At 39.7% G+C, this 20,072-nt stretch overlaps 1 protein-coding gene across 1 annotated transcript in view; it reads left to right on the top strand.

Moving 5' to 3' along the window:
• The window catches only part of CYTH2 (cytohesin 2), a 188,912-nt gene that overhangs the window by 146,411 nt on the left and 22,429 nt on the right, over window positions 1-20,072 (top strand). Inside the window, exons 8-10 of the mRNA XM_053690682.1 lie at window positions 693-804; window positions 16,786-16,862; window positions 16,992-17,063. Coding sequence (XP_053546657.1) covers window positions 693-804; window positions 16,786-16,862; window positions 16,992-17,063 — 261 coding nt within the window. The remainder of the gene's footprint in view (window positions 1-692; window positions 805-16,785; window positions 16,863-16,991; window positions 17,064-20,072) is intronic.

Genomic DNA, 20,072 nt, shown 5'->3' with positions numbered 1-20,072 from the left:
ATTTTCTCTAACTACAGTCACCACGGTACCATATGGTTTCTCCTATTTTTTCCTCCTGTCCGTCGGTCGAATGACTGGGGTGGGCGGAGCCTAGGAGGGACTATATGGCCAGCTTTGCTGGGACTCTTTGCCATTTCCTGTTGGGGAAGAGATATTCCCACAAGTAAGGATGACGCCGTGGACCGGACACACCGTTGGAGAAAGTAATTTATCAGGTAAGCATAAATTCTGTTTTTTTATTGGTGGATGAATGTATCCTCCAATCAGCAAGGTAAACCCAGGTTGTTCACCAAAAATGGGCCGGCATCTAAACTTACATTCTTGCATTTCAAATAAAGATACCAAGAGAATGTAGAAAATTTGATCATAGGAGTAAATTAGAAAGTTGCTTAAAATTTCATGCTCAATCTGAATCGCGAAAGAACATTTTTGGGTACAATGTCCCTTTAACACTGTTAGTTTTGTCCTGAATTTAAACAGCTTTTACTCCTTTTTTTTTTTTTTTTTAATTTTATTTTTTTACATCAGTCATAGCATTATATTTATGGTAATTTTTACCAATTCATTGCTTTATTTAAGATCTGTACATGCAGTTAGGTAATGAGGATAGATTTGAAGCCTTTATTTTATTTCCTGTTTATCTTGGAGGCTTTTGAATGCCTTAAATAACATAAGTTTATTCTTTATTGCAGAACTTGTATGACAGCATTAGAAATGAGCCCTTTAAGATCCCAGAGGATGATGGAAACGACCTGACACACACATTCTTTAACCCTGACAGAGAGGGTTGGCTTCTCAAATTGGGTGAGCATTTTTGTTGTGCTGTTTTATTGACAATCATCACTTTTCAAACCTTCTATATTTCTTTATTTCCTAGTTTGTATCTTCCAATCCTAACGCTTCCCCCAGAGCAACTTTGTTTCACCAAAACCAACATTCGAAAGTACAATAAAATTGTTATTGCTTAAAAAGATAGACAATGCCTTTACTACCAATTCCCCAGCTTTGCACAACCAACATTATTATATTAATATACTTTATAACATTTAAACCTCTAAATGTCTGCCTGTTTCTAATCCTCTATAGACAGCCTCTTATCACATGCTTTTTTTATTAGCTTTTCACAACAAGAGACTGCTAGTTCATGTGAGCTATATAGATAAAATTAGTTCACACAATTAGTTATTTAAGATTTAGCACAACACACAGTACAAAATGCAAGTCGATAGATAATAAATGTAGTCATGTGACCAGGTTGCTGTCAGAAGAGGCTTAGGTACAAGGTAATCAGAGGTAAAAAGTATATGGATGTAACAGGTGGTTATGCAAAATTAGGGAATGGGTAATAAAGGGATTATCTTTTAAAACAATAAAAATTCTATTGTTGACTGTCCCTTTAATACTAAAATGCATTTATCACAATTTTGCCAGGTATTTTTTTTTATATAGGAGTTAAGATTGAAATAAGAGCGATCAAGGAGCAAAATCTGATACTAAGTAAACGTAGCAATTGCAGGATATCTTAAAAATTCAGATTTTTGTTAAATGTTAAACATTTATTTCCTTCTTATAGGTGGTGAGAGTCCACAATCCATTACTCATGGGAATTGCATTCCTACCACTAGGAGGAGTCAGTCTCACAAACCCCAAGAGCCCTATAAAACCCCTCACACATACCTTAGTCTTTACTTGCCTCCTGTTCCATTTCCTCTGCTGATATGTTTCAGTAGTGGTTTGGCTGTACACTACTTGCTTGATGGTGGACAAGTTTCTATGGGTGTCTTTTTTTTTTTTTTTTTTTTTTTTTTTTTGTGGTTGTTTTTTTATAGATACTCCATATAGCTTTGATTATGGGCATTTTTATCTATATATTTGTGTATGTATGTATATGTATACATATATATACATATATATATATATATATATATATATATATATATATATATATATATATATATATATATATATATATATATATATATATATATATATATATATATACACACACACACACACACACACACACACACACATACACACACACACACACACACACACACACACACATATATATATATATATATATATATATATATATATATATATATATATATATATATATATATATATATATGTATGTGTGTATATATATATATATACACTCTCATATACTCCTATTGTGGGCACTTTTAATTGTTAAAAAAATGTATAAAGGGTCCTGGGACAGAATATCACTATTACCCTTTCTTTGTACACAAATATATAGGGGAGCCTTAGGGAAGCAGATTGTTCTGCCAAGCCAGCTGTAGTAGCTTAAAGGGACAGGGAACCCCAACATTTTCTTTCATGATTTGGAGAGAGCATACAACTTTCCAATTTACTTCCTTTATCAATGCTTTGCTGTCAGAACAGCATTGCACTACTGGCAGCAAGATGGACACATCTAGTCAGCCAATCACAAAAGACAAATGTGTGCTAGCAGCAGCTCCCACTAGTGTAGGATATGTGCGTATTCTTTTTCAACAAGAGATACCAAGAAAACAAAGCACATTTGAAAATAGAATTTAATTTAAGTGTCTTGAATTTACATGCTCTATCCGAATCATGCAAGTTTAATTTTGACTTTCTTATCCCTTTAATGATTAGCTCAGCTACCTAGCAAGCAGAAGGTTTTGAAATTTAATCCAGCAGCAGCTAATTTCATCTTGATTGTGCCTTTACAAGTTGGTTTAAAGAAAACAAATAGACTGAACTAGGTACCTGCATTAAAGGGACAGTAAACACCAAAAATATTGTTTAATAAGATAGATAATCCCTTTATTTACCCTTTCCATAACCAATACTTATATAAATGCACCTTTTTTTATCTCAGATTACCTTGTATCTAAGACTCTGCAGACTGCCCCCTTATTTCAGTTCTTTTGACAGGCTTGCATTTTAGCCAATCAGTGCTGACTCATAAGTAACTCCACAGGCGTAAGCACACATGAACTAATGCCACATCTAGCTGTGAAAAAATGTCAAATGCATTCAGATAAAAGGTTTCTCTGACTCGGTTATTTGCACTATGATACAGGCTCTTAAGTCTGTTTCAAGGAAAATGTATTATCGGGTTTGGAAAACCTATATTTCATGGTGTTCAACTCATGATTATTCTTGGCATTCTTTTATTATTCCTAGGATTTTACAGTTTCTTCAGGATGGTTTGGATAAGGGTTTGTCTGCAAATACTTTGAAAGGACAAATTTCTGCTCTTACTGTCTTATTTCAGATTTAGATTGCTAAACTTCCTGACATTCACTGTTTTTTGTTCAGGCTTTGATTCTTATCAAACCTGTAATTAAATAATTTTCTCCTTGAAATCTCAATTTGGTTTTGAAGATTTTACAGGCTCCTCCTTTTGAGCCTATGCATTCTCTAGACATTAAAATGCTTTCTTGGAAAGTGTTATTTCTTCTTGGCTATCTCTTCTGCTAGAAGAGTTTCTGAATAGTCTGCTCTCTCTTGTGAGTCTCCTTATCTGATTTTCCATCAAGATAAAGCTGCTTTGCGGACTTCATTTAAATTTTTGCCTAAAGTTGTGAATTCTAACATCAATAGGGAAATTGTTGTTCCTTCTTTGTGTCCTAATCCTAAGAATACTCTTGAAAGGTCTTTACATCCTTTGGATATGGTAAGAGCTTTGAAATATTATGTTGAGGCTACTAAAGATTTCAGAAAGACTTCTAGTCTATTTGTTATTTTTTCGAGCTCCAGGAAAGGTCAGAAAGCCTCTGATATTTCTCTGGCTTCTTGGTTGATGCTTTTGATTCACAAAACTTATTTAGAGGCGGGGCAGTCTCCGCCTCATAGAATTACAGCTCATTCTACTAGATCAGTTGCCACTTCTTGGGCTCTTAAGAATGAAGCAACAACTTGGTCTTCTTTGCATACATTTACTAAATTTTACCATTTTGATGTGTTTGCTTCTTCGAAAGCAGCCTTTGGTAGAAAGGTTCTTCAGGCAGTTGTGTCAGCTTGATTCTAATGCCTTTTTGATTTTATTTATTTTATTATTTTTTTAATTTTTAAGAAAACAATAATTTTTTTGGATTTAATTTCTCAACGGAAATAACTGTTTTTATTTTATCCCTCCCTCTCTAATGATGCATGGACTTCCACTTCTGGGGTGTTATATCCCAAATATCACTAGCTCATGGACTCTTGCCACATACATGAAAGAAAACATAATTAATGTAAGAACTTACCTGAGAAATTCATTTATTTCATAGTAGCAAGGGTCCATGAGCCCCACCTTATTTTTTGTGGTTATGATTTTTTTGTATAAAGCACATTTTCTCCAGTTCCTTTTTTTGTATGCTTTTTACTCCTTTTTTTTTTTTAACACCTCACTTCTTGGCTAAACGTTAAACTGAGAGATGAGTGAGGTGGGAGGTGTATTTATAGGCATGTTGATGTTTAGGAAACTTTGCTCCCTCTTGGTAGGAATGTATATCCCATACGTCACTAGCTCATGGACTCTTGTAACTATGAAAGAAATGAATTAATCAGGTAAGTTCTTACATAAATTGTTATTTTACTAATAAACAAATCTGTTAATAAACAGTTTATGTGAATAAAAACAAATATCACAGTTCAAAAGACCACCAGTGGTTACAATACAAAAAATTCAAAAAATGTTGCTAGCCTAAAAATAAAAATATATATATTTCACAAATTTTTGTGTCCAGAATATTAAAAGCAATAAATGCAATAGGGATTCCCCAGCCTCCTTAGAAGTCTATGTATCATTAGCAAGGATGTACACCACAGAGAAACAATGTAGTCTGATTTGCACGATTTCAATCCAGTCAAAATACCCGCCATTAGCTCACCTTCAGCTTCCAAACTTCATGTGCTTTTCTCCAACATAGGTGTGTCCGGTCCACGGCGTCATCCTTACTTGTGGGATATTCTCCTCCCCAACAGGAAATGGCAAAGAGCCCAGCAAAGCTGGTCACATGATCCCTCCTAGGCTCCGCCTTCCCCAGTCATTCTCTTTGCCGTTGTACAGGCAACATCTCCACGGAGATGGCTTAGAGTTTTTTGGTGTTTAACTGTAGTTTTTATTATTCAATCAAGAGTTTGTTATTTTAAAATAGTGCTGGTATGTACTATTTACTCTGAAACAGAAAAGAGATGAAGATTTCTGTTTGTAAGAGGAAAATGATTTTAGCAACCGTTACTAAAATCGATGGCTGTTCCACACAGGACTGTTGAGAGGAATTAACTTCAGTTGGGGGAACAGTGAGCAGACTTTTGCTGCTTGAGGTATGACACATTCTAACAAGACGATGTAATGCTGGAAGCTGTCATTTTCCCTATGGGATCCGGTAAGCCATTTTTATTACAGAGTAAAAAAGGGCTTCACAAGGGCTTTTTAAGACTGTAGACATTTTCTGGGCTAAATCGATTTATATATAAACATATTTTATACTCCATAGCCTTGAGGAATTATTTTAATCTTGGGAATTTTGTAAAATAACCGGCAGGCACTGTATTGGACACCTTATTCTCTAGGGGCTTTCCCTAATCATAGGCAGAGTCTCATTTTCGCGCCTGTATTGCGCACTTGTTTTTGAGAAGCATGACATGCAGATGCATGTGTGAGGAGCTCTGATACATAGCAAAGACTTTCTGAAGGCGTCATTTGGTATCGTATTCCCCTTTGGGCTTGGTTGGGTCTCAGCAAAGCAGATACCAGGGACTGTAAAGGGGTTAAATATAAAAACGGCTCCGGTTCCGTTATTTTAAGGGTTAAAGCTTCCAAATTTGGTGTGCAATACTTTTAAGGCTTTAAGACACTGTGGTGAAATTTTGGTGAATTTTGAACAATTCCTTCATACTTTTTCGCAATTGCAGTAATAAAGTGTGTTCAGTTTAAAATTTAAAGTGACAGTAACGGTTTTATTTTAAAACGTTTTTTGTGCTTTGTTATCAAGTTTATGTCTGTTTAACATGTCTGAACTACCAGATAGACTGTGTTCTGAATGTGGGGAAGCCAAGGTTCCTTCTCATTTAAATAGATGTGATTTATGTGACACAAAATTTAGAGAAAATGATGTCCAAGATGATTCCTCAAGTGAGGGGAGTAAGCATGGTACTGCATCATCCCCTCCTTCGTCTACACCAGTCTTGCCCACACAGGAGGCCCCTAGTACATCTAGCGCGCCAATACTCCTTACTATGCAACAATTAACGGCTGTAATGGATAATTCTATCAAAAACATTTTAGCCAAAATGCCCATTTATCAGCGAAAGCGCGACTGCTCTGTTTTAGAAAATACTGAAGAGCATGAGGACGCTGATGATATTGTTTCTGAAGGGCCCCTACACCAGTCTGAAGGGGCCAGGGAGGTTTTGTCTGAGGGAGAAATTTCAGATTCAGGGAAAATTTCTCAACAAGCTGAACCTGATGTGATTACATTTAAATTTAAGTTGGAACATCTCCGCGCTCTGCTTAAGGAGGTGTTATCCACTCTGGATGATTGTGAGAATTTGGTCATTCCAGAGAAACTATGTAAAATGGACAAGTTCCTAGAGGTCCCGGGGCCCCCCGAAGCTTTTCCTATACCCAAGCGGGTGGCGGACATTGTAAATAAAGAATGGGAAAGGCCCGGTATACCTTTCGTCCCTCCCCCCATATTTAAAAAACTTCTGAACTCTTGTCAAATGCTTCATTCTGTTCCTCTTCCTTCCATAGCGCAGTGCATGGAAGTAATAGGTTTGATGGTAGCGGCAATGGACATAGTTCCTTTTGCGCGCATTCATCTAAGACCATTACAACTGTGCATGCTCAGTCAGTGGAATGGGGACTATACAGACTTGTCTCCGACGATACAAGTAAATCAGAGGACCAGAGATTCACTCCGTTGGTGGCTGTCCCTGGACAACCTGTCACAGGGGATGAGCTTCCGCAGACCAGAGTGGGTCATTGTCACGACCGACGCCAGTCTGGTGGGCTGGGGCGCGGTCTGGGGACCCCTGAAAGCTCAGGGTCTTTGGTCTCGGGAAGAATCTCTTCTACCGATAAATATTCTGGAACTGAGAGCAATATTCAATGCTCTCAAGGCTTGGCCTCAGCTAGCAAAGGCCAAGTTCATACGGTTTCAATCAGACAACATGACAACTGTTGCGTACATCAACCATCAGGGGGGAACAAGGAGTTCCCTGGCGATGGAAGAAGTGACCAAAATCATTCAATGGGCGGAGACTCACTCCTGCCACTTGTCTGCAATCCACATCCCAGGAGTGGAAAATTGGGAGGCGGATTTTCTGAGTCGTCAGACATTTCATCCGGGGGAGTGGGAACTCCATCCGGAAATCTTTGCCCAAATTACTCAACTGTGGGGCATTCCAGACATGGATCTGATGGCCTCTCGTCAGAACTTCAAGGTTCCTTGCTTCGGGTCCAGATCCAGGGATCCCAAGGCGACTCTAGTAGATACACTAGTAGCACCTTGGACCTTCGAACTAGCTTATGTATTCCCGCCGTTTCCTCTCATCCCCAGGCTGGTAGCCAGGATCAATCAGGAGAGGGCATCGGTGATCTTGATAGCTCCTGCGTGGCCACGCAGGACTTGGTATGCAGACCTGGTGAATATGTCATCGGCTCCACCATGGAAGCTACCTTTGAGACGAGACCTTCTTGTTCAAGGTCCGTTCGAACATCCGAATCTGGTCTCACTCCAACTGACTGCTTGGAGATTGAACGCTTGATCTTATCAAAGCGAGGATTCTCAGATTCTGTCATTGATACTCTTGTTCAGGCCAGAAAGCCTGTAACTAGAAAAATTTACCACAAAATATGGAAAAAATATATCTGTTGGTGTGAATCTAAAGGATTCCCTTGGGACAAGGTAAAAATTCCTAAGATTCTATCCTTTCTTCAAGAAGGTTTGGAGAAAGGATTATCTGCAAGTTCCTTGAAGGGACAGATTTCTGCCTTGTCTGTGCTACTTCACAAAAAGCTGGCAGCTGTGCCAGATGTTCAAGCCTTTGTTCAGGCTCTGGTTAGAATCAAGCCTGTTTACAAACCTTTGACTCCTCCTTGGAGTCTCAATTTAGTTCTTTCAGTTCTTCAGGGGGTTCCGTTTGAACCCTTACATTCCGTTGATATTAAGTTATTATCTTGGAAAGTTTTGTTTTTGGTTGCAATTTCTTCTGCTAGAAGAGTTTCAGAATTATCTGCTCTGCAGTGTTCTCCTCCTTATCTAGTGTTCCATGCAGATAAGGTGGTCTTACGTACTAAACCTGGTTTTCTTCCGAAAGTTGTTTCTAACAAAAACATTAATCAGGAGATAGTTGTGCCTTCTTTGTGTCCGAATCCAGTTTCAAAGAAGGAACGTTTGTTGCACAATTTGGATGTTGTTCGCGCTCTAAAATTCTATTTAGATGCTACAAAGGATTTTAGACAAACATCTTCCTTGTTTGTTGTTTATTCTGGTAAAAGGAGAGGTCAAAAAGCAACTTCTACCTCTCTCTCTTTTTGGATTAAAAGCATCATCAGATTGGCTTACGAGACTGCCGGACGGCAGCCTCCTGACAGAATCACAGCTCATTCCACTAGGGCTGTGGCTTCCACATGGGCCTTCAAGAACGAGGCTTCTGTTGATCAGATATGTAAGGCAGCGACTTGGTCTTCACTGCACACTTTTACTAAATTTTACAAGTTTGATACTTTTGCTTCTTCTGAGGCTATTTTTGGGAGAAAGGTTTTGCAAGCCGTGGTGCCTTCCATCTAGGTGACCTGATTTGCTCCCTCCCTTCATCCGTGTCCTAAAGCTTTGGTATTGGTTCCCACAAGTAAGGATGACGCCGTGGACCGGACACACCTATGTTGGAGAAAACAGAATTTATGTTTACCTGATAAATTACTTTCTCCAACGGTGTGTCCGGTCCACGGCCCGCCCTGGTTTTTTAATCAGGTCTGATAATTTATTTTCTTTAACTACAGTCACCACGGTATCATATGGTTTCTCCTATGCAAATATTCCTCCTTTACGTCGGTCGAATGACTGGGGAAGGCGGAGCCTAGGAGGGATCATGTGACCAGCTTTGCTGGGCTCTTTGCCATTTCCTGTTGGGGAGGAGAATATCCCACAAGTAAGGATGACGCCGTGGACCGGACACACCGTTGGAGAAAGTAATTTATCAGGTAAACATAAATTCTGTTTTTCAATCACTTACTCGCGATCCGCTCTGTGAACTACTTTGTCAAGTTTGAAAAAAAAAAAAAAAGCCGTCTGTAAGCTGACACGGAGAGAGGTTCGGATTGGACAATGTCTAATCACGTGACCGGGGACACACAACGTTGCAACAAGCCAAGCAGGACGCTGTGAGAGTGTTACTGAAAAAAAAAAACCTGAGAGGGCTATACAAACCAGTGCAGGTTGCGAGTAAGTAAATGAAAAAGCACATGAAGTTTGGAAGCTCAACGTGTTAACACTGGATTGATATCGTGCAAATCAGACGACATTGTTTCCCTGTGGAGTACATCCTTCCTATTGATACATAGACTTCTAAGGAAGCTGGGGAATTCCCATTGCATTTATTGCTTTTAATCTGGACACACAAAGAGTTGTGATAGAGATAGATATCATTATTATTATTATTATTATTTTTTTTATGCTATCAACATGTTTTGGATTTTTATTATTGTAACCAATATTTTAAGCTGTGATATTTTTTTATTCACATACACTGTTTATTAATAGATTAGTTTATTTGTAAAATACATATTTCCTTAACCATATTGTTTTATGCGATTGCTTTTAGCTCTCTTATTCTCCCTGTTTTTAGATTTGTACTACTTGCCAGGATTGGTTGTAGAGACTGATCCTTCTTTTAAATAGCTACATTGCCTCAAAGTTTGTAGAGAATCCCCCTTTTTTTTTTCTATACTCTAGTAGGATGTATTTTATCAGATTGTGGATCTTTGGAGCCTAACAAATAGATCTATGGGCCTCTCGTTTGAACATCAAACTTCCCAGGTACTTTGCTAAGTCCAGGGATCCTTAAGCAAAGGTAGTGGATGCTCTAGTATTTCCTTGGTCATTTCAACCTGCTTATGTTTTTTTTTCCTCTGGTTCCTTTTCAAGATAGGACTAGAAAAGTAATTTGTAATCCTAATTGCCTCACAGGATTTGGCATGCAGATCTGGTTTGAATGTCCAGTTATCCACCTTGACCTCTTCCTCTGCAGTCAGACTTTTTGTTTCAAGGTCCTTTGTGTGTGTGTGTTTTTCTATCTAGATCTTTAGTCTCAAACTTCATGGCATGGAAATTGAACGTTTAGTTCTGAGACATAAAGGTTTCTCAGAAAACTTGTCTCTAGGAAAATCACAAAGTTTGGAAAACTTACAATTTATAGATCATCATTTTTCTGACATTCTTTTAGAATCCCAAATGATTATCTGCGAATTATACCTGATAGAACAGATATCTGCTCTTTCTTTTTATTTCTCGGAAGATTGCTAGTCTTCCTGATATTACTTGTATCCTTCCTAAGATAGGGAGAGTCCACAGCTTCATTCCTTACTGTTGGGAAATACAACACCTGGCCACCAGGAGGAGGAAAAGACACCCCAGCCAAAGGTTTAAATATCCCTCCCACTTCCTCATTACCCTAGTCATTCTTTGCCTTTCGTCACGTTAGAAGGTGGCAGAGAAGTGTCAGAAGATTCAGAGAGTCCTGAAAAGGGTTTTCTGCCCTTCGAGATAGGACTGGAGTTTTAAGTAGTCATGTCAAACTCACAGTGAGAGTATTGATGAAAGTTAGAGTCTGGAGATGCAGGGAAAGTTTTTCTGCGAAACCATCGAGACTACAGCTAACCGCTCCTAAGCAATCAGCAACGACTTTCACTGCCTGCTTTCTCTCACTCAAGTCCATGTCAGGAGCACTGCTATAAGATTGTCACACTTGAGAGGCTGTGTTCTGTTCCACAGCATGGATCCTGGAGGTAAGATCATTTCAATTTTTACACAAACGCTATAACAGGGTCACAATGTGGTTCCTTTATACCTTGATAGGATCCAGGGTTAATATCCTCTGAAGGGGGTTTGTTGAACAGTTGGGGTTAATTAATCAGTGTATTAATTATTTACATGCTGCTTTGTGTGATTTATTTTTTTCTGGACTGATAGACTGTTTTTGGCTGGAACAAACAGGTTTCACTTTTAAGTTTCATTTTCGTTTTTGAAAGTGTTGCACAACTCCTATTACTTGCTGTTCTTGTAATAACAGGTACTTGTAATAACAGTACTGTTTTGCACTCCATGTGACCGGGTGTGGTCTATGTTCATTTCCTCCATTCCGGCTGAGACTTGAACCCGAGGAGAGCGTTTCCTCTGTTAACTGACTTGGTCTAGGAGGTGGTGAGTGCCCCAGCCATTGAGAGTATAAAGGTGCAGTTTTCTATAATAAAAACGTTTTTATTTGTGTCCTTCTGTGGGTATAACCTGAGCTATGGAGGACTCTGACATGTTAGGTATGATTTAGTACAGAAGTAGTACCTTCTGTTTATTGTGAGGAGGCTGTGGTTTTCCCGCCCACTCAATTATGTTCCACATGCCTTAACACCGTTATAAAGTCTAAGAAGGGAGACAAGCCTACTAAGGCTCTTAGTCCCTCTGAGCCGTCTGCCTCTCAGGACTCGGCGTCCTGTGAGATTACTACCCTTGCTACATTATCCACTCTACATGCAGTTCCCTGTAGCACATCTAATCCTCCATCCGGAGGGGTCCTTTTTCCTGCAGACTTTGCGGCCCTCAGTGCATTACCTCGCTCTAACAAACGCTAGAGAAAGGTTAAACATAGCTCTCCTGTCTACGTTAGAGGTTCCAGAGGCCGCACTGCCTGAAGAACCTATGATACCTAAATTAGACAGTTTACGAAGACAGGAAAGTTCCTTTGACTTTTCCTGTGCCGGTTAAGATGGCAAACATTATTAAGAACGAATGGGAAAGAATTGGTTCTTCCTTTTCCCCCTCGTCTACTTTCAAAAAGTTGGTCCCGGACTCTCAACTGGATTTGTGGGGCTCCATTCCTAAGGTGGATGGTGCTATCTCTACACTTGCTAAACGTACTACTATACCTCTTGAAGATAGTTCTTCGTTCAGAGAGCAATGGATAAGAAAATGGAAACCTTTCTGAGAAAGATGTTTCAACATACAGGATTTTTATTTCAACCGGTGGCTGCCGGAGCGTCTATCTACTGGTGCGACTGTCGGAACTCTTTGAGGTGGAGTCTCCCTCAAGGATATTCAACACAGAATTAAAGCTCTGAGAATTGCTAATTCTTTTATCTTTGATGCAAACATGCAAATTATTCACCTAAATGCTATGGCCTCTGGCTTTGTGGTTCTAGCCCGCTGGGTGCTCTGGTTGAAGTCTTGGTCTGGGGATATGACTTCTAAGTCCAGACTCCTTTCTCTTCCCTTCCAGGTAAAGATTTTATTTGGTCCAGGCCTGGACTCCATTATTTCTATGGTTACCAGAGGCAAGGGTGCCTTCCTACCGCAAGATAAGAAGAACAATTCTAAGGGATGACAGTCTTCTAATTTTTGTTCTGTCAAATCCCATCGACAACAATCCTCCAAGCCCGAGCAACCCAAGAGTATTTGGAAGCCAGCTCAGTCCTGGAATATATCCAATCAGAATAAGAAGCCCGCCGAAAAGTCGGCATGAAAGGGCGGCCCCTGATCCGGGATCGGATCGTGTAGGGGGCAGACTGTCTGTGGATCCTGGAGGTGGAATCTCAGGGATACAAGATAGGCTTCAAATCTCATCCGCCAAGGGGCAGATTCCATCTCTCGAATCTGTCTACCAGACCATAAAAGAGGAATGCCTTTCTAAGGTGCGTTCGGATCTGTCCTCCTCAGGAGTTGTTGTCCCGGTGCCTATCGAAGAAAAAGGTTTGGGGTTTTATTCAAACCTTTTTGTGGTCCCAGCCCAATTCTGGACCTAAAGTGCTTTTAAGAAATTTCTCAGTGTCCCTGCCCTCAAGATGGAGACGATAAGGTCCATCCTTCCTTTAATTCAAGAAGGCCAGTTTATGACCACTATAGATCTGAAGGACGCTTATCTTCATGTTCCAATCCACAGTTAACACTTTTTCAGTTCCTGAGGTTTGCATTTCTGGACCAGCACTTCCAGGTTATGGCCCTTCCGTTTGGCTTAGCTACTGCTACAAGAATCTTTACGAAGGTTCTGGAGGCTCTTCTAGCCGTTTCCAGAACTCAAGGTATTGCAGTAGCCCCATACTTGGACAATATTCTGGTGCAAGCACCATCCTTTCATCTTGCGGATGAATTTTCTGAGTCACTTCTCAGTCTTCTTCGATCACATGGATGGAAGATAAACTTGGAAAAGAGTTCTCTTATCCCAAGTACCAGGGTGGAATTCCTGGCTACTATAATAGACTCCATATCCATGAGGATATTTCTAACAGACCAGAGACGTTGCAAGCCAACTACTGCATGTCTTGTCCTCCAGGCCTCCTTGAGACCCTCAGTAGCCCAGTGTATGGAGGTGATTGGACTCATGGTGTCCTGTATGGACATCATTCCTTTTGCCAGATTCCATCTCGGACCCTTACAACTATGCATGCTGAGACAATGGAACGGCGACCATTCAAATCTGACTCAACCGATTGTGCTGGACAACCTGTCGAGACTCGCTGTCTTGGTGGCTCTGTCCAGATCATCTGTCCCAAGACACGCGCTTCTTGAGACCGTCCTGTAGATTGTGTTTACGGACACAAGCCTTTCCGGCTGAGGAGCCATTTGGGATGCCAAGAAGGTACAAGGGATGTGGACTCAGGAGGAGTCCTACCCATCAATATATTGGAACTCCGGGCAATCTTCAATGCCTTGAAGGCTTGGCCCCTTCTGGGATCATCCCAGTTTATCAGATTCCAATCGGGCAATATAACCTTTGTTGCCTACATCAACCATCAGGGGGGAATGAAAAGTTCCTTGGCGATGAGAGAAGTATCTCTGATACTAGAGTGGGCAGAAACTTGCAGCTATACCGTGTCAGCGATCCACATTCTGGGTGTGGACAACTGGGAAGTGGACTTTCTCAGCAGGCAATCTTTTCACCCAGGGGAATGGTCTCTCCACCCGAGGTGTTTGCAGAGATATGCAGCGAGTGGGGGACGCCAGAGATTGATCTCATGGCATCCCGCCTCAATACAAAGCTACCCAGGTATGGGTCGAGGGATCCTCATGCGGAACTGATAGATGCCCTGGCAGTGCCATGGAGGTTCAGACTCAAATATCTTTTTCCTCCATTACCGCTTCTCCCTCTTATGGTGGCCAGCATCAAGCAGGAAGGAGCATCAGTGATTCTGATTGCTCCATCGTTGCCGCGAAGGACGTGGCTTGTGGATCTGGTGGGGATATCCTCATCTCTCGAATGGAGGTTACCTTGTCGCAGAGATCTGCTGATACAGGGTCTCTTCGTACATCAACATCTAGATTCTCTGAGGCTGACTGCGTTGAGATTGAACGTTTAGTGTTAGCCAAGAGAGGGTTTTCTGAGAGTGTTATCGACTCTCTGATTCAAGCTCGTAAGCCAGTTACTCGTATCTATCATAAAGTGTGGAGGACTTACTTGTACTGGTGTGTAGTGCGTGGCTTTTCCTGGCATAAGGTTAAGGTTGCCAGAATTTTAACCTCCCTACTTGGCTATACGTTAGACTAAGGTACGTAGGAGGGGATTTATAGGGCTCTTGGGGTTTGGGAGACTTTGCCTCCTCCTAGTGGTAGAAATGTAATTCCCTTGAGTAATGGATCATGGACTCTCCACCATGAAAGAAATAATTTATCAGGTAAGTATAAATAGTTTTTGTAGTATTTTAAATGAGGCTGTGCTTACACATACTTTTAGTGTGTAGTTGTTTTTTTGTTGTGTTTTTTTTAAATGGACATAACGTTGTAAAAATAAAATACTTTTATTAGAACATTTTTATTTTTAAACCAAATCTGTTTACCTGTGTTTACTATGTTGATTGTTGGATATGTAAGTATGTGTCTCACCTGCCTGTCTTTCTCAGGAGTGCTAATGTATTGTACCTTGTTGCCTCACTTTAAAGGGATGGTCTACACAGTATTAATTCTTGAGCCTTACCTTAGGCTGAGTAATGAACCGCTTTCTACACCCCTTTACCCATATTTCAGCAGGAACAGTAATCCAGTAATTGCTAAAACGTTTCAAAATGGCTGCTAAACTCCTCTTCCTTCTTGCTACCTATACTGCCTTTCTCTATGCCAGTTAGACTTGTACATGTAGCAATGAGTGACATGTTAGGCCAGTTTCACAGGCACAGTGTGTTCAGAGAGCTCAGAAACGGAAGTTCGGTGGGTTTCATAGACAGGATATTTTATGCTGAGGGCAACTTCCGGTTGATCGTCTGTGTGGGGCTGTGGAATCTATCATCTGTAAGCTTTCTTCTTGCAGTTCCAAATCCAGAATGTATCTGCTAATCAAGGTAATTCTAATTCTCATTGAGTCCGAACTCATCTATGCTCTGGTTGTTAATAAGGCAAGCTGCACAGAATGTCTGGTTAATTGGTTCCCTTTCGATTCTGATTGTATGACTTATTCCTTGCACCGTTGTATATGTAAGCAGTGGTGGGGTTTGGCAGCCATTTCAAAATGGCCAAATATTTTCAAAAGTACTAGATTACCATTCCTTCTGCAATATGGGGAAAGTGGTGCAGATGGCTGTTCGTTACCCCACCCTAAGGTAAGATTTAAGGATTAATACAGTGTAGACGGTCCTTTAAACTGTCTTCAATCCCTTTTCTGGCCTTCAACACAGTAGAAAATAGATTTTTTTTTTTTTAAGATAAAATGCTTTAAAGATAGTTTTTGTTTTTACACTTATGTTCATTTTAAATAGACAAATGACCTTTAGAAATGATTTATTTTGTTACCTATTCATATGCCTACTTAGTAATACAATTTGCTTATCTTTATTCTATTTCTGCATTTTCTTCTAATTAAGACCCTAATGTAAACAGCACCTAGAGGATGTGAATGAACCTGTTTTCCACCTTAAGTGATGTAACTTATTTTTCCTTTTCTTTCTCTGTACCCTCCTCCTGCCCACCCTTCCCTGTCCCTATATCTCTTTTCTTTCTTTACCTTGAATTCACTTTTGATGCTTTTGCCTTTTTCTGCTTTACCTGTTTTCTGTGTTACGCCGCTGATGACATTGCTCTTCCAACTGCTTTCAATAATTTTCCAGGAGGTAGGTAGTTCAGTGTTTACTCAACCCTCATCATAGTTGCACTTGTAGAAGATCAGCCTATGCGTACCAATCACAGTGGTGTAGTAATTTTATACTTTTTTTTTGTCTTGTTTTTTTTGTCTTGGTTTTTTTTTCTTTTCCTTCTGGCTTCCTTGCCATGATGCACTATGGAATATTTTTCCTAATTTTCAGTGATATGTGGTGTGGTAGTCATTTTTAATAACCCAACAAAATGCCTAGTGAATCATTGCAACAGTGTATTACTTTGTATCATATAACATAAACAAAAACTCATCCTCTAATTTATTTTTAACATAATTGACAACATCCATCCTAAATATCAAAATATTCATATTTTCGCAAATTTATGATTTTTTGTTTTGGAGTGAAATAATTAATGTAATCTATGTTTAGAAACATTAATTTAAAGAATTTCATGTTTTCGGGTCTTAATTCTTCTTCTTTCTGTGTTTGAAACTATTTTATAGGTGGACGAGTAAAAACTTGGAAACGACGTTGGTTCATTTTGACAGACAACTGTTTGTATTATTTTGAATATACCACAGTAAGTTGTTGTTAATACTAAATGCTTTCATTATTGGGAATATGTATGTATGTAATTTTTTTTTTCTTCCCCGTTTTGAAATATATGTAACAATTTTTCATTACTGGATACTTATTTATTTTCCCACAGGACAAAGAGCCTCGAGGTATCATTCCTCTAGAAAATCTCAGTATTCGTGAAGTTGAGGATCCCAGGAAACCGGTGAGAAACATTTAATAAATAAATCCAATGGACATGCTCAGTAGTAGCTGATGCATCAAAAAGTGTGCTTAGAAGTAATTTGCAAAGTCTCTTAAAACGGCATGTTATAATTAAATCATGAAAGTTTAATTGTGACTTTAGTGTCCCTTTTTAATTGCTGTTATATTTCTCAGTTATAATGTAAAGCACCACCATACTCTAAAGCATTCAATACATTAGTAGGGATACAAAATACATAGCAAAAAATAAGGTTTACACACAACCATACATATCGATACAGAAGACCATTAACCCTTTACCAGAATTGTACAGTCAAGTTTTTAGTGGTGATTTAGGCATAGAGTATGGATATTGCTTGGATGATGAGTCATAGTTGCATAGTGAGAGGTAAGAGCCTCCAGAAAGGTTATTTTGGTGGTGGATGGGGCTGGTGTAGATGGTAATCATCTCTTATTAGCTTGGTTTTCAAAGAGCTCTCAAAGGTATGAAATGTGAAATACAATCTGAACTAATTGAGATAGTTTTAGTATAATTATTTCAGTGTAGTTGTAGGAAGCAGTCAGAGAAAATAATGGTCAAAGCGATGAAGTCATTAGGATTGTATTTGGCGAGTAATGTGAAAATGTGTTTGGGTTTGAGCATAACTGTATAGGTTATTAAATGGAAGTAATTTTACCTCGGCTGCTAACTTTTTGGGTTATTCTCCATATATTCATATAAAAATACCACTGTCTGGCTCCTAAATATTTTTCTTTCTAATCACACGGTGAGTCCACCGATCATCTAATTACTATTGGGAATATCACTCCTGCCCAGCAGGAGGCGGCAAAGAGCACCACAGCAAAGCTGTTAAATATCACCTCCCTTCCCTCCAATCTCAGTCATTCTCTTTGCCTACGTTAGATCAAGGAAGTGGTAAAGTTTAGGCATTAGAAAGAAGATTCTTCAAGCAAGATTTTGATTATTTTTCAGCAGTGCAAGATTGTTCTGCTTTGTCCTAGGATGTAGCCAAAGTCCATATCAGTATCTTCAGTAGAGCAGTGGTGACTTTCAAGCAATGGGAACTTGTGGAGTACAATCCTCACTGCACCTCCCATGTATTTAATGCTGCCCTAATTGTGCAAGCCTGAGTAAGATTACTCAGTCTTTGTTTTTATCCACAGGTCCATGTGAGGAAACTGGCCTCTCAAACCTAGTGAGCTGCTGTGCTGCCTGGCAGAAGTCTAAAGGTAAGTGCTAACTTTTATTTTTTTCTGGGATACATTGCAGAAAATAAAAGGATTGGACTTTAAAATATGATTGTGGGACAAGAAACATTCGCCTATTGCTAGGGGGGTCACTTTATTATAGGCAGCAATATCAGGCACTGGGGACAAGGAGATTTATGGCTCAGTAGGTGGTGTTTTTATTGTTACTTTACTCCCTGCGGCTTTGGTAATACATTTAGCCGAAAGGGAGGTTAATGTTGTAACGCCCGCGATGGGCGGGGTTAGCTGAGGCGGCATTTTCTGTTGTACGCCTTTTTCCCCTTACACTTCCTGTGTTCCGGAGCGGAGAAATAGCTTTGTCACAGGCATTAGTAGAGTTGCGGTTACCGGTCTACATTTTACAGAAAAATAGAAGTTGAGTCCGGTTTTGCAAGCAGAATATTCACTCCGTTTTCAGTCATGCAGGTAAGCACCTAAGCTAAGCTGAGGTGTAGAGGATGTCCGGAGTGGTTTTTGTGATACTTTATATCTTTATTGCAGAAAAATTAAGCAGTTTCGTTTTAAAATTTTAAAGGAACAGTAACTTTTTTTTTTTTTTTTGGGGGGTATTTTTCTAAATAAAATATCAGTTTGTTTATCTATTTATTCTGTTTATTGGTGAATAAAGATGGACCAAGTGGCCCTGCAAGATGTTACACGTTCTTTATGTTTTGATGCTAATGTGGAACTACCAATCCCTTTCTATTCCTCCATGTATTGAGAGAACTCTACATTTCAGGGATAGACTTTTTCCTGAGCCAACATTGTCTAAGGTGGCTGCTGTTCAGGAGTCTTCGGACAATGTTCAAGATATGCTGCAGCTTTCTTATCAAGCGTCCCAAAATTTATCGTCCACACAGCCAGTGCCCTGCGCTTCCTCTATTACTCCACCTGGAGTTACTTTGCAAGACATTGCTTCCCTCATGTCCTCAGCGGTATCTGATGCGTTTTCTGCTTTTCCCATGCTGCAGGGAAAGCGCAAGAGGAAATGTAAACAATCAGTGAGTAAGGTTGCTTACTGTCGTGGCTATTCCGAATGTCCCCTCCCAGAAATCTGAGGAGGAAGATACTTCGGTAGCATCTGAGGGTGAAATCTCAGACTCAGATAGTGTAATACCTTCTGCTGATACTGAAGTTGTATCTTTCAGGTTTAAGCTCGAGCACCTCCGTTTGTTACTTAAGGAGGTTTTAGCTACCCTGGACGACTCAGACACTACTGTCGTAGTCAATCCTAAGAAGTCTAGTAAACTAAACAAGTATTTCTTTCATGTAATTAACAAGAGTCCATGAGCTAGTGACGTATGGGATATACATTCCTACCAGGAGGGGCAAAGTTTCCCAAACCTTAAAATGCCTATAAATACACCCCTCACCACACCCACAAATCAGTTTTACAAACTTTGCCTCCAAGGGAGGTGGTGAAGTAAGTTTGTGCTAGATTCTACGTTGATATGCGCTCCGCAGCAAGTTGGAGCCCGGTTTTCCTCTCAGCGTGCAGTGAATGTCAGAGGGATGTGAGGAGAGTATTGCCTATTGAATGCAGTGATCTCCTTCTACGGGGTCTATTTCATAAGGTTCTCTGTTATCGGTCGTAGAGATTCATCTCTTACCTCCCTTTTCAGATCGACGATATACTCTTATATTTACCATTTCCTCTACTGATTCTCGTTTCAGTACTGGTTTGGCTTTCTACAAACATGTAGATGAGTGTCCTGGGGTAAGTAAGTCTTATTTTCTGTGACACTCTAAGCTATGGTTGGGC

This window comes from Bombina bombina, chromosome 8 (assembly GCF_027579735.1).
Source record: "Bombina bombina isolate aBomBom1 chromosome 8, aBomBom1.pri, whole genome shotgun sequence".
Classification (NCBI taxonomy): domain Eukaryota; kingdom Metazoa; phylum Chordata; class Amphibia; order Anura; family Bombinatoridae; genus Bombina; species Bombina bombina.
This window is presented reverse-complemented; position numbering and strand designations above follow the sequence as displayed.